At 34.3% G+C, this 16,087-nt stretch overlaps 1 protein-coding gene across 1 annotated transcript in view; it reads right to left on the reverse strand.

Annotated features, from left to right (window-relative positions):
- The window catches only part of LOC149792841 (uncharacterized), a 37,833-nt gene that overhangs the window by 20,491 nt on the left and 1,255 nt on the right, over nt 1-16,087 (reverse strand). Inside the window, exons 2-3 of the mRNA XM_089968915.1 lie at nt 9,979-10,530; nt 8,909-9,045 (exon numbers count right to left, since the gene is read on the reverse strand). Of these exons, the coding sequence (XP_089825041.1) occupies nt 8,909-9,045; nt 9,979-10,530 (689 nt within the window). The remainder of the gene's footprint in view (nt 1-8,908; nt 9,046-9,978; nt 10,531-16,087) is intronic.

A 16,087-nucleotide genomic window follows, 5' to 3' on the forward strand; every position in this document is an offset into this window, starting at 1 on the left:
TTTCGAGTTCAAATTAAATCATTTTTTAAGGTAACCAATAAATATTCAAGCTCTCTGTGTGATTGTGCAAGCATCATTGCATTAATTTAAACATACCCCACATGTTTATCCTTCAATATCCATGAACGTTTTAAAGACTATTAAAATCGGAAGTTGAGGCATTTAAATAGTTGTACTATTCATAACTCAAATAATTACAACTTGATACAGTGAGGCAAATAAATAATTGTATTATTTCTACCCTATCGAATTATAACTTGATGCATTGAGGCAAAGAAATAATTGTACTATTCTTACTCTATATAATTATAACTTGATGCACTGAGGCAAAGAAATCATTGCACTATTTCTATCATATAGAATTATCACTTGATGCACTGAGGCAATGAAATAATTGAACTATTTCTACCCTATAGAATTAATCATTATACTATTTCTACCATATAGAATTATAACCTGATGCACTGAGGCAAAGAAATAATTGTATGATATCTACCGTATATAATTATCACTGAGGCAAAGAAATCATTGTACTATTTTGAACATATAGAATTACAACTTGATGGGCTCTAGAAGAATCTTTCTGTCCATGCATTAAGGTACCAGTACACACATTCTATGAAAAGAGTTGATAATATAGCCAACTTACAGGAGTAATTGAAAAATATATATCTCTGTAATTGCATCAACATGTGTTCCCACTAAAATCACGGGGGGGGGGGGGGGGGGGGGGGGGGTGACATAATCAGGATGGGTATGAGAATTCCTATTTTCCTTGTCAGGTGGTGTACAGGAATGTATGGAATTCAGCCATACCTCAACTGTTCACAGTATTTCAAAATCTCAATATTTCTGTATATTTTGGATTTACTTCTCTTTGAACAAATGTACACAAGAGTTTCTCCTTTTTATTTGTTCAGTTTGTTTTAGATATATTAAAACCAGACATTACAAATGTTGGATGCAGAAACAATAAATGTTCAACAAGCAGTCAGATTGCTTGTTTACATTGGAGCTTACGTTTTCGTATCACAAAGTTAATGTTTTCCAATACAATTAATGATCAATTTAAATATGCAAATTTACAAATATATCCTTCAAGATCAGGTCTGTTCCAGTAAAACACATATCACCCCGGTGACGGTACTTCAAAAAAACTTCTGTAGGAGGTTGTGTTTCAAACTATTTTGATTCTGACAGTGAAAGTTTGGTCAGGAAAATCACTTCTGTTGTGGGTTGTGTTAACAAAATGAGACCTCGCTGGTGGGGCTGTCAGAAAAAAAAAAAAAATATATATATATATATATATATATATATATATATATATATATATTTAAAATCACATCTTACCCCATCCCAGTGGTCTAACGTGAATAACACATTGGGTCAGAAAATGATGCCAGTACACGTGAGTGCACGTAATTTATACGAATTCGCATACTTTTAAAGCAGTGACATGCGTTCCGCAAATTACATCAACGTCGTGGATATAAAATATGTGCTTTGCGCAGCATGCAATTTTTATTACGCTTTTAACTTTAAAAGTGCATTTCGTGACGCAATTCGCGCTGCCAGTAGCGGTCTCGCAGCACTTGACGTGACATCCAAATCGCTGGATACTTCGGTTTGATATTAATGGCTGTTAAGCTATTTTTTGATTAGTTCATTGGGCCCTGGAACAAGTATTTATGGTAGTTTTAACCTTATTTTCATCATGGAAGTTTTACAAATGCGTGTTTCGAATAAGGGCCACACAGAAAACCGAAATGGCTTAATTACAACAGGGTTTGACTTCAAAAGATATTTTCAGTTGGCATATACTGACTGGTGATAGCTATGATGACAATGAACTCCATGTATATTGGTCTGTTGGACATTGGGAACATGTCACTGGAAATACCAGTGTGTGATTTTGAGTCCAAAATTAATGTTGAGAGCAAGTCCGATATATGTTTTGGATGGACAATGTGCTGTTTATATTTATTCAAGATACCCATGTCTGAACAAGCAGACTATGGGAATGTTGGACTTAAAACCCTAATACTGTAACAGCATTATGGACAAGAACAAATCTGGCACAAAAGGCAGCAAAGCTCTGTTTACAGGAAGTGAATCTTTGGCAAGGTCTCAGAAGTCTCAATCGTGCTTATTTGGATGCCAATTTTTTGTTTATATGGGACGCAGAAAATCCGTACGCATGTAATAGAAAATCCGTACGCATGTAATAGGTGGGAGGAAAAATTCAAAGACTTGCCAGTCCTGCTTTAGCCACCTGCTTATTGGGAAAATGTGTTGATCAATCAATTAGTTGTACTAATATTTACAATGACAGAATTTAGAGGTTGAAAGCCCCACCCATGTACATGTCACCATTATAAGAGTGCATCAAAAGAACATGCTGCAATATCTGGATGGCAAGATCAAAAGCTTTGACTGGCAGCTGGGCGGGGAAATATTTGGATTTTTATAGTGCTTGAATTCAGAGGCAGAAAGACAGATATGTACATGTGGTCATTTATAACAGTACATCAAATAAACAACTTTAGCTTTCATTATTGTGTACATTTCTGAGTGCATCGGAGTAAGCAGTGCACGTGACCTCAGAATCATGAAATCTTGAGACTGAGACTTTAATGAGTATTTTGGGGTTCAACAGCAATCTGATGAAGATTGTAACAAGATTCAGGAGAGTGCTAAAGTTGTTAGCACTGATAGTTTTGATGGGACAGTAGCCAAGTATAAGAAAGTGTGTGATGCCTAGCTTAGTGTTTTGACTTAGACCTTCCTTGGATTGACTAAATTCAGACTCTGATGGACAAACAATAGCTATGTCAGTGTTATAAAGAATGTAGAAATTAAGCTCAATGTCAACCCATAGTTCTTATAATTTGCATAGTTTTCTGGGAGGGGACTGCAACTTTTGCTGGTGGGACTTTTATTTTTACCAAAACGGGAGTCCTAGACTACTATTTAAAATCCTAGTGAGACCTCTGTAAAACTTTCCTTTTTGGAACAGAGATATCCAAGAGAAAACATCAATGGGGCCATACATGTGAGACGTTGAAAGAACAGTAACTTGTTCAAGCTAGTTATGCATATGCGTTTCAGACAGCAGGAAATGAAAGGAGTTCTCAGCACAGAATAATATTTGTACACAGAGGAGGAGGATCATATTAAATTCAGAAACAATTAGCATATTAATGCTCAAAGGGAACATCAGAGAATCCCCATACAACAAATTACATGTGTGTAGATCTCTAGTTGGCTGAACCACTATGCCAACAAAAGAATAAGGAGACAAACTTTCATATCATGCAGATGTATTACCAAATGAAGTGCATGCTCTCTATGTGCAAAAGCAAAATGACATTAAACATAAGAGACTGACTGATCTGTGTAAACTCAAAACAAGATGGATAAAACTTGTTCTGTGTTCGGTTCTTCCAATGTATATATTGATCATGGTGATATTTTCTGCAGACCTTTTGGCATTTAGGTCCAAGCCATCATTTGGTATTTGTATTACATACTGGATTACTATTATCTAGTACACAACATTTTGAAGCAGTGTCATTAATAATGAAATTGATGAAAACAAACTTTATGTCATTCTGATATATGGATTGTTTACAACATTACTAATCTGTTCATTTTTACAATCTCCTTTAGTTTTACTGGTACCACTACTTTTAATAAAATTGTAACTTCTATTTTCTTGCAATCTAAATATTTGTAATCAAGTATTACTGTCAAAAGGTAAAATGTGCTTAGTTTTTTTTTATAAAATCTAAAACTATTAATTAGCAAGGGACTAAAGTAAAAAGTGGGTCAACTTTATGTGCGCAGAAATTATTGCCATATTACAGTGTTGTTAGAAATAACAGAATATTTGTACAAGATGTATTTTGCAAAGTTGTAGAGCCAGCAATTTTTACACATCAAGAATTCTCACAGTATCATATTGTCACCACATGTTCCATTTAAATAATAATATCATTATTTCTGTCTATTCCTATCAGTATTTTCCCAGTGGTATTAATCTTCTGATCTGATGTTATTCATTTCTTGTGCAATTTTACACATCAAGAATTCTCACAGCATCATTAAAAACAATGTAATCTGCACCAAATTGGGTTGTTTGAGAAGAAATTCATTTTTTTAACCGAAAAATCACTGAAATTATGAGTTCTGGCATTACAGTCTCACATTAAATAACAGTTGAAGTAGCCATGATTGTAATTTTAGGATGCAAGTTGCAACAACTGTATTGATTTCACACTTGGTATATTCAAATCTGTGATGGAGGAACAGGGCTCCAAAATAAACACATCAATTGTAGAGCCTGTTCACTGAGTATGAATCAAGTAAATAATCCAAGTCCAACTGAATTGTTAGAAATTTTTTAATTCTTTTGACAGCATCGTAATTAGTTGTCAAATATGGAGTAAGCCTATGGTCTTTCTGTAAATCCAACTAAAACCCCACCACAACCATATGACCATGCCCAATGATATCACAGTAATAATCGTTCTACAACAAGAGATGACATCTGAGTATTTTGATTTCAGTAGAGCCTTAACAGAGTGGGACAGTAAGAAAGAGTAACATATGTTAGGGATATATTTAACAATGGCTATTCCTCCCGTCACCACTTCCTCATTGGAGATCAAGCAGACACAAAACTTGGAGTAAATCCTGAAATCCTGGCAGCATCCCTGCAGGGTAGATAATTTAGCTATTTTATTTGATTGTATTGGTCTCTGGTTATCCCATGGTATTTCTGTTACTTGAATATTATCTTACAGTGTGTCCAGTCAGCATGGTCGAAAAAGGCTTACAACTATTGAGTTGTTGAAGGACTTACATTACTACAGATATAAAAGAACAAGAACCATATTATAAATCAGTGAAGATAAAATAGAGTATATATGGGTTTGACTGTCCCTGATTGGTTGATAATGAAAGTAAGATTTTAGTAAAAAGAATCTTTTGAGAGCTTGTCCAACTAGTAACTGAAAAAAGTGAGGGACATTGTTTTATTAACATAATTTCCATCCCTTTACAGACGTGAGTTTGAAAGACTCTTTACTGAAATCAGCAGCTGACTCTTTGAAGCACACATTTCAAATTTGTGTTAGGTCCAGAAAATGGTGCAGCTGTTACAGTTTTCTTTTCACAAAAGCTGTCATCACAGATGTGTCTCTACTGATACAAATTTGATCATGAGTGCTTAAAAATAACTGACAACATCTTCATTTACACATTGGAGGAAAGTAATCACATGACAAGCAATTTGTACCACTCAGCCATGGAAGCCCCTCAAATCTGTAGCCGCTCAGGCCATAGGTATAAATCTCATATGAAAGAATAGAAGTGGGAGATAGAACCTGTGACAACTGGACTGAAAGTGCAGAATGTCACTGCTAGGCCATCAGTGATGATGATGATGCTGTTGACAATACAGTTAACTGCAATGACATTGATTTTACAAGTACTCTGGGGAAAATGATTCCTTAACTTATATCCATTTTCTAACTTGCTATATTTCTTTTGTTTGTTTAAAAACTTTGTATTAGTCTTGCAACAAGCATCAAAATAATACATCAACAACTGAAATGTATGTTTTTACAAGAGATGATAATAGTGTAAAAGTTATCAGAAATCACTTCCACAGGCATTAATGGATTTTTTTTCTGACAAATCATGTATTATAAATTTACCAAAAACATTTAATGAAAAATAAATAACAACAAGGAATCAAAGTATCTGACCACACATTTAAAGTGATAAAAGATTCAACTATTATTCTAATCAAAAGCAACATGCTTGAGAACAAAGAAAAATAACAAAAACATAGTGATCACTTTAGTAAACACAGTTAGTAAGGATATAAATTCATGATTTTTGTATTAGAATATAGATATCTATTATAAAATCTGTATTCATGGATATTAAATTAGTAGGTATTAAGGGACTGACCAGTGACATATACAAATAATAAGCCACCATGAAAATTTGTGATTTCACAATATGCGAGACATACATGGCTGACAGATAAACAAAGAAAAGGACAAAAGATTGATTATAATGAATGAATACAAATATACAGTAGATTACATGATCTATAAGAATTCAATAGATTACCTCCAGGCAGCTGTCATTTAAATCGCTTCTGTCCCAAACCCAATATTAAAATCGCTTCCTCTGCCCACTAACCCATAGCCAGAAATTGTTTTAAAATATGCTTCTGTAGGGGGCAGTGTTTTTCGATTAAAACATATCTGACGGTAAATCAAATTTTTTAAAAATTGTTTCTATTGTGGGTTGGTTGAATTTGAAAGTGCCTCCCCCCGGGGGGTATATGTTTTACTGGAACAGCCCTAAATGAAGGCTTACTTAACTCAAAATGAAATAACTGTATTAATTTTACCTCATAAAATTACAACTTCATGCACTACGGCAATTAAATAACTATTACTTTTACCTCAAACATTTACAACGTCATACAATGAGGTAATGAAATGATCATATTATTTTTACCTCATTCGGTTAGGGGCCTCGAGTGGCCGAGTGGTCTAAAGTGCTCTCCATTAGAGATCACTGCCTTCTCACCTCAGTCTGCATGGGTTCAAGTGTCGGATTCGGCTAATGTGGGTGTGTGAGAAAGCTTGCCAGTAACCACTAGTCTTCAATGAACTCATTGGAGGAATGCACACAAAAATAAACAAATAAAATTCACTCACTTCTGGTAAATGACACCACAGTCACTGATGAAACTGACATTGCAAATGTTTCCAATGATTTTTTCACCAACATTACCACAAAGTTAAATGAACCAGTAATAGAAAACAACTTTATTGAACTGAAAAAGTTATGCAGCAGCAAAATCTCTAAGGAGGTATGTTTTTCTATCCCACCAGTGTCAAAAAACTTTGTTAAAAAATGTCTCAATGAACTTGGACTTGATCAGATTGGTCCACAACTCATTAAATCTTCTGCCTTTGCTATTGTAGACAGCATAACATTCATAATTAATTTAAATATTGCAACCTCATCTGTCCCCAAAATATGGAAAACTGCAAAAGTAACTCCTATTCACAAATCTGGTTCTAAGGATGATGCTGATAACTACCGACCAATCTCAATACTACCAAACTTGTCAAAATTGATTGAAAATCATGTCCATGACTCATTCATGTCATATTTAACCAAACACTTGCTGTTACACCCTAATCAATCAGGCTTTAGACAGAAGTGAGACTGCACTGATCTCCCTAACTGATAAATGGCTTCAAGCACTTGACCAAGGTAGAATAATTGGAACTGTATTTGTAAATTTCAGGACATGGTGGATCATGAAATCCTTTTGAAGAAACTGAAAATCTACCAGTGTGATGAAAGAACAATTAGATGGTTTACTTCGTACTTAAATGAGAGAACACAACATGTTTACATAAATAATGTTCTGTCTGAACCTGAAACAGTTAGATATGGGGTACCACAAGGCTCAATTCTAGGTCCATTACTATTCATTTTATTTATTAATGACCTACCACTTTTACAAAGAGACTCAACATCATCAAAAGTTCTCTATGCAGATGACACAACATTGTCAGACATCCAAAACACAAAGCAAGAACTAGAAATTTCTTTAAAGAATGCCCTAAACGAACTGGAAAACTGGTGCACATGTAATGGCATGGTGGTAAATACTGGTAAAACTAAAATATTACTTATCTCAACACGGCAAAGAAGGACAAATCTTGATAGTGATGAACTATGTCTGACGTGGAAGGATACAAATCTGCAATTGGTTTGTCATGATTCACTACTTGGTGTTCTGGTAGATAATAACCTATCATGGACTGAACATATCAAACATATCAGTAAAAAAGTCAATTAAAGTTTACGGCTTCTCAGTAGGATAAGATATTTTCTCCCTGAAAGGCACAGAAAACAATTTTATACCAGTTACATATAACCATATTTGGACTATGGTAGTACAGTATGGGGTAATTCAAATGACAAAAACATAGCAAAGGTGGCACATCTTTAAAAAAGAGCATTTGGGCTAATATCAATCCAGAAATAAAGCAAGGACAATTTAGCTGGTAGGTTAAAAATATTACCTATTAAAGACCGAATCTGTTTGAGAAAAGCCAAATTAATGTACAGGTTATCTCATAATAGTGCTCCTGAATATTTACAATCACTATTCAAGTATAGGCTACCTGGTAATACTCCCCACCTGCGATCCATGTCTACCAAACAGTATAAAATTCCCAAACCAAATAAGGAGTTATTTAAAAAAGTTTCCAATACTCTGGAACTCTGCTCTAGAATAGTATTCCAGTTAAGATTAGAAATGCCCACTCTATTTCCTTCTTCCAAACCCAATATATCCAGTGGCTTTAGAGATGCAGCTTAAATAAATAAATTCCTTTGTACCAGGGCTTCAAGGTAGATTAGTTTTTAGCTAATTGTGTTACCCTCTTTAAATAAGGTCATTATTATTATTATTATTATTATTATAGTAACTTCTCATGGGTCAGTGGTTCTTTCCGGGGGTTTTCCCGGGTTCTTCCTCCACCATTAATACTGGCCTCCTTGTATAGCCTATCGTGTGCTAAAAATGGCGTTAAACCGTACAACAACAACAACAACCTAATACAATTACAACTTCAAGCAATGAGGCAATGAAATGACTGCATTATTTTACCTCGCAAAATTACAACTTCATGCAATGTGGCAATGAAATAACTCTAAACTGCATTATTTTTACCTCATAAAAGTACAACTTTACGCATGCCAGAAGAATTTTACTGTGCACACATTAAGGTACCAGTTCACACATTCGACGAAAAGTGTTGATAATATAAACTTTCAGGAGTATTGAAAAAATATTTACCTGTGGAATTGCATCAACATGTGTTCCCACTAAAATTACCGGGGGAGGGATGATATTAGATGGTGTAGGAGAATCATTGCACTCTTTGTCTGGTGATGCACAGGAATGTATGGAATTCAGCCAAACCTGAACAAGCTCTAAAATGAGCAGGAAACAAAATATATTAATGACAGTTTGAGTATAGATAGAACAATTTATTTTGTGACATTTAAGATATTTTATAAAGCAATATTTACTTTATCCAGTTCAGGACAGTCTCAAATGAATGCTAGACAGAATAAAATGTTTTAAGTTCGAACAAATGTTCATAAAATTAAAAAATCTGTAGTATTGCAGCCAAATTAAAAATAAGCAATGCCTGAATGGACTACAGGAAATAAGTGTCATCAATTCACCATGTGTAAAGTGTACAAGGACAACACAGGGTTGAACCATATTATCTGAACACTGTGGATTCTGGTTCAGGCCCTTGCTGAAGCCTTAAAAGTTTTGTCCATTAGTACCGTTTGTGTTTTGTTAAGGTTACTCCAAATAGTCAACTCATGATCCAAGTCAACTGCCTGAAATAATTTTAAACACTTATAAGCAACTAATCACTGCCTGAAATATTTGAATATTTGTAAGCAAATAAACACTGTCTGAAATAATTTTAAACACTTATAAGCAACTAAACACTGCCTGAAATATCTGAATACATGTAAGCAAAAGAACACTGTCTGAAATATCTCAATTCTTTTAAGCAGAGAAACACTGCAAGAAATATAATACTTCTTTAAAGTGGCCTTGAGTAAAATTAAAACTGTCTCTCATTTTATGGGCATTCATTTATGCTCACAATACAAACACATATGCACACAATTATTTATAATCATGACAAAATTTAGCAACAAATTGGAAAATTCAATGGGCCATTATAAATTCTGATTTGCCATTTCAAACTAGGCAAGTGTATTTCAATCTGTGAATATATGTTAATACTGTAAGAGACTGTGTTATATCTAAGTAACATTAACTACTAGTAAAGAACAAAGTAATTTATCATAAGGCAGCAGAAACAACCCAGAACTCACCATGCACTTTGCACTTCATTTTCCCCTTTCTGTCAAAGTAACACTCATCTTCTACCAAATCATCCACATGTCTACTGACATCTGATACCAAGAGGTATATGGCACGTCTTGACAGGAACATTTGGTGTGTTGTATAAAAGGCATACTGCCCTGCAAAGTCCCACATCGTCAAAGGTGCATATTTGCCTAGATCCTGTTTTATTTTACCTGCATTCTTTTGCAACAATTGTAAAATTTCCCTGTTGGGATCCTTCATGGGACTTTCACTGGACACATTTTCTTCAAGCTCTGACCCTACCATAGCGTTTTCATCGGACTCCGTAAGATTTCTCTGCACTACAGAACTAGTAGTAGATGACAGATTTTGGACCAAGTCATGTTGAGGAGAACGATGGGATGCTTCTTCAGCAACATGGTCCCTTGTACTGGGGTCAGTTCTCTCCCCTTCATGAGGGATTACAACCTGTTTCTCATCACCAGCCTCATTTCTCACTGACTGTTTCTCATTCAGAACCTTGACAAGTCGTTGTAGTCGATAATCCTGCTCTGAATCTGAAAATAAAAAGCAGTTAATGCAACTAAAATGTGCATTGCATCAGACAACAAAGCTGTAAATGTAATTGAAGAGTAAATTGCCAGTTAGGTCCTAATTTTACCATCACATCTAGATGCAGACTCTATACTACTACTTTAAGTACAAGTGTTACAAACAGTTTAATAAGAATCCAACAATCCAGTATGACTTGTCTCGAATTTGACCAGTGTAAAGTCTATTGGGCAGATGGACATTGTATAAACTTCTAATGACACAAGAATCATTCAACAAAATAAAGGAATGAAAATGAAAATGATAGCAAGAAGGTACATTTGCGTACTAATGCAGGACTATTCAGGAAGTACAAATGTTTATTTTTTATATTCTTATAATTATACATGTACTAGCAATGGTATTTTCAGGAACATCATTGACAATAATTGTTTGCAAACTATTTCTCCTGCAAAACTGATTCTTGATATGCTTGTATACTTCTAGTAATTACTGTTCACGATATGGGGAAATTGTTCTAGTTCCCAACTAAACTTAGAACTGGCAACAATGATGAGACCATCTGAGCAAGACAGTTTAATTTTTTCGGTAAGTTTGACCAGTTGTCAGGAAGGTGCAACAAAATAGCATAACCTAATATTGTAAAACTGGAAGACATCTTTAACCTGGAAAGCTGTATTATTGTGGTACTTTTTTGTTATTGGTACATATTAAAATCGATCTGTTATTGCTGCAGTGTTACAAATTGCAAAGTTTTTTTCTGACCTTCATTCTATCTATTCCGATAAAAAAATCTTCGTCATTCCAATCACACAAATGTAAACAAAACAGCATATGGCAGCTGACCCATATTACCATACCAACAACTACCATATTACCACGGTATTTGCCTAACTTAAGTATGGTAGCATGCACATTTTATAATAAACATAAATTCAACACACTGATTAGAATGTCCACCCTTGCACTGGCTGGATATTTTCATCAAAATAAAGGATCCAATGACTAAATTGGATACACTAAAGTCAGTTAAGTTGAAATCCATGATAACAGCAGTAGAAAGAAATATATATATATATATATATATATATGAATTTTAAGTGCAATGTGGGCAATAAAATATATATATATATATATATATATATATATATATATATATATATATATATATATATATATATACACACAAATGAATCTATCATTAATAGTATTAATATTACTGAAATATTACAGTTTTAAAAAAATAGTTTAACTATTATTGCTTTCCTATTTATGTAGGATAATTAGGATCATAAGCAACGTTTTGTAAATTATGATCCATATTAGCTACCATCATAATGAAATTCCAAGCATAACCTTGTAAGAACATATACGTTGCCATCAGTATATAACATGTAATCATCAAACATGAGATGATACACTGAGTGTATTTCATAATCAAAACCCATGCAGATATAGCAAGTTTGACAACAGTTTTACTTTTATATCTGATCATCAACATTAATTCCATGCACTTTACAAAAAACTGATGTTCACTGTTTTTCAATGTAGAATTGCCAAAAATGTTGACATTGAGGTAAATGTGCTCCGACAGATTTGCATCCTTCCTGGCAACAACTTTATATGTAAACAACCAATAGACGGTGCATGTTTAAAATTAGTCGGGAAATCCTGTTTGCCGCGATAATACAGCACCCACAATAATACATTATTGTAGTATAAGTTCAGTATTCAAAACATGCAGCGACGGGAAACATATTCAACTGAAAAGTTTGTAAAGTACATGTAGACCTTATTTACCACTAATACAGTTGTATAAACTTCAGTTCCAAACCCTATGCAACTTAATGGCCTGTTGCTATTTCTCAACTTGACGTCTTTGGAGGTTTTTATTCCATTTCATATGAAGACAATCATATCTCCCGACACGAGACATACTCCAATTGACAAGTGATTTCCAGTAAACGTAACTTTGTCCCTACCAGCTTTTATTCACAAGAATCTGAATATTCCTTTTTATTCTTCTGTACTGATTATTAACACTTTTTACGAGACTTAATTTCCATTTTGTCTTCAACATGCATCGCATGCTGGACACCATTTTTAAAAATTCTATAATCAACAGTTTGATCATGCAGAGCATGAGAAAATATGTGCAGTTAAAAGCGTTTGAGGTACTGCTGTAAAGTTAGCCTAGTTCCATATCTCCACTAATTGTATTATAAAACCCGGATCCAAATCAAACATGGATGAACCAGTGATCCAGATTTTTCAGCAATAATCATTTCTCCAAAGTTTTTGCTTTTATTCTCTAAGTCCATACTTTAAGGGTCATTTTCGTCAGACTTACGTTAAAATCGTAAGGGTTGACAGGTCTCTAAAACTGAATTCACAAGCTGCATCATCATCAGACAAGGAATTAAAATGGTTGACAAGATACAAGAGAATAGATTTTCTGAAAACTGTTCAAGTTTATAAATATCAAAACTGTTCTGGAAGACATGACAACATTTTTCTACAAAACCTCTTCATCCAACAATCTAAGGTCAAATTTTAACAAGTTATAATTGCAGTTGAGTTCTACTACTTTTATAATCTTTGGTAAAAACAATATTTAAGCTCCTAGTTCATGCATTACTTGCATTCTGCTCCTTTGTATTAGGGTAGGTACCGGTAGGTTGGTAGATACAGTAGGTATATTTTTAAAACAGATATATCTAAATTATAATGATTAATATATGTAATCAACTAAGCGACCATTCAATCAGATGCACAAATAATTTTTCAGGAAGTTTTTATTTTTAAAATTCTTATTTTTTTTCCCCTGTGAGGAAAAAAGTGCTAGGTCACCAACAAAACACAGGGACGGTCAGCCAACTGGAAACATGTTTTTGGGGGCCTAAATATATGGATAAGTGTAGTACAATATATGTACAAGTGTAGTACAATATATGTTTAAGTGTGGTAAAATATATGTACAAATGTAGTACAATATATGTATAAGTGTGCTAAAAACGAAATAGCTTCCTGTACAAAATAGATTGGTGTTAAATTTTGATGCAAAAAGTGGCCAATAAAAATGTTATCTTAGTGAGAACATAGAAGATGCCAATTACCATGTCATGTGATTTTGTCATGAATGGTGCCAAGAAATCAACCAAAATGCAAAAATTTAATCCAAATCAGTGGCAAGTGAAACAATAAGCATTTTGACCTACTGCTGTACAGAACATAGTTTACAGGGATGCATTACCTCAACTAGAATATGTAATTCTGTGTAGCAGAGTACATAAATTCTGATTCCATAAACCTTTGCAAGCATGAGCCAAATGCAGAAATTGGGGCATTTGTGGGTTAATATATAACTACACATCTAGCTACTAAAACCACGCACCCTCACACCTAATAAAAAATCATAAATGTTGGTATGTACCGATAGCAAAGCTCATGAAATGTATCATTACTCCATGCATCATGTGGGGAGTTTATCCCATCCATGCTCACTTAATGATAAAGCTCCATATTGGAGTGTTAAATAGCCACTAATCACCATCCTGACTGGACAGACACTCCATGATAAAGCTTTATAGGTGGAGTGCTAAATAGCCAAAGATCACCATTCTCACTAGAGAGACACTCCATGATAAAGCACAACAGTGGAGTGCTAAACAGCCACAAGTCACCATCGTGACTAGACAGGCACTCCATGATAAAGCTCCACAGTGGAGTGCTAAATAGCCACAGATCACCATCCTGACTAGACAGGTACTCCATAATAAACTCCATGGTGGAATGCAAAATAGCCTCATATCACCATCCCGACTAAACAGGCACTCTTATAATAAACTCCATGGTGGAGTGTTAAATAGCCACTAATCCCCATCCTGACAAGACAGGAAACCATGATAGAGCCCCATAGTGGAGTGTTAAATAGCCAGATTACCATCCTGACCAGACAGGCACTCCATATTAAACTCCATGGTGGAGTTCTATCATGGTGTGCCTGTTTTGTCCTGTCTGGCAGCAAATCACCATCCTGACTAGACAAACACATCTAGTGCATCTCCAATGAGCAGAGTACAGACTGACATTACTGGCATTTTAGGACTCTCGGTACTAATTCAGTTCCCACAGTAAACCTATGCTAACACCATGATATTAAAAATTCAATAACTTACAATTTTTTAGTGCTCATGATCAAACTTATATTTATCAGTATAGATGAAACCTGGATGTCAGCTTCTTTGTAGAAAAAGGGTTAATAGGCACAGCATTTTGTGGACCTGCATGTGTTAGAAACATGTGCTTACAATTCCTCACCAAAGAGTCAGGTGCTATTGTTGGTAATGAGTGTTCCAAACTCAAGACTATTACAGGACTGAAATTCCTTCAATAAAACAATGTCCCTATTTGTTTCACTTACAACTAGGATAAGCTCTCAACAGATTTTTTTCCTACAACATTACTTACATTATTAACCAATCCTGGTCAGCCTAACCTGTATATACTCTATTTTAGGTTCACCCATTTCAAGGCTGGTTCCCATTTTTCCATACCATCAAATACCACGTGTCCTATATTCACCCTTGATTTTCTTGACAGTTCTAGGAATGGTAGTTCAATACATAAGTAAGCAATGTGCATAGTCCTGCTTGTCAAAGATTACATTGGTGAATATTACATTATATTCCAAGTTTATCTTCACCTAAAGACCAATGGTGCATTTCAGGCAACATTTAAATATTTTAGCTTTATTTAAGAAAATAAGAAAAAGTATTAAAATAAAGCTTTCTAACAAGAATCATCTTTTTTAATATCACCATTTATCGCTCTTCAATTTAATGCTGAACTGTATTACCAGCCTTGTCATATTATGTAATTAATGAGTAAAAGGTCAAGGTGACCATCTACATATACATGTATTTTTATACAAAGAGATTTAAATGACAAAAATTACCTACAATTCCCCCCCACCCCCAAGATATATAATTTAAAACTAAGTAAAGTAGACATAAGTCCATTAAAATGCAAAATGTGACCTTTCAAAACATTCACTGAAAGAAATTAGAGGAATGCAAAATCATGAAGGTCTTCACCATTACGCATGGTGGAAAAGAGCTTAGTGATCATATCTGAATCATTATGTTTCAAAACACAACAAGGAAATATCATATTGCTTACTGTAATTACTCTATACATGGTAAATTGTATAAATGCTATATATGCATCACTTACATATAAACCAATGTGCTACACAATCCACCTAACATAGTCAAATCTGCACACTGTTCCCCCTCCCCCCTTCTGGCAACATTTGATATACCTGAATATGCGTTTAATATCCTACCTAAAGTCACTCTGTGGTTTACAAAATGTATTCATTTTGCTTGTTACTCACAAATAGAACCATGTTATTGCATTTATAGTAAAGTAAATTGCACTTGCATATGTGGAGACACTGTGTATTGCTGTGGCTGTATCTGGGACTCAAGGTACTAATTCAGTTCCCAGAGTAAACCTATGCAAATAACAGGATATTAAAAATTCAATAACTTACAATTA

The sequence above is a fragment of the Sinohyriopsis cumingii genome, chromosome 8 (genome assembly GCF_028554795.1).
Source record: "Sinohyriopsis cumingii isolate HCF-2022 chromosome 8, ASM2855479v2, whole genome shotgun sequence".
Taxonomy (NCBI): Eukaryota; Metazoa; Mollusca; class Bivalvia; order Unionida; family Unionidae; genus Sinohyriopsis; species Sinohyriopsis cumingii.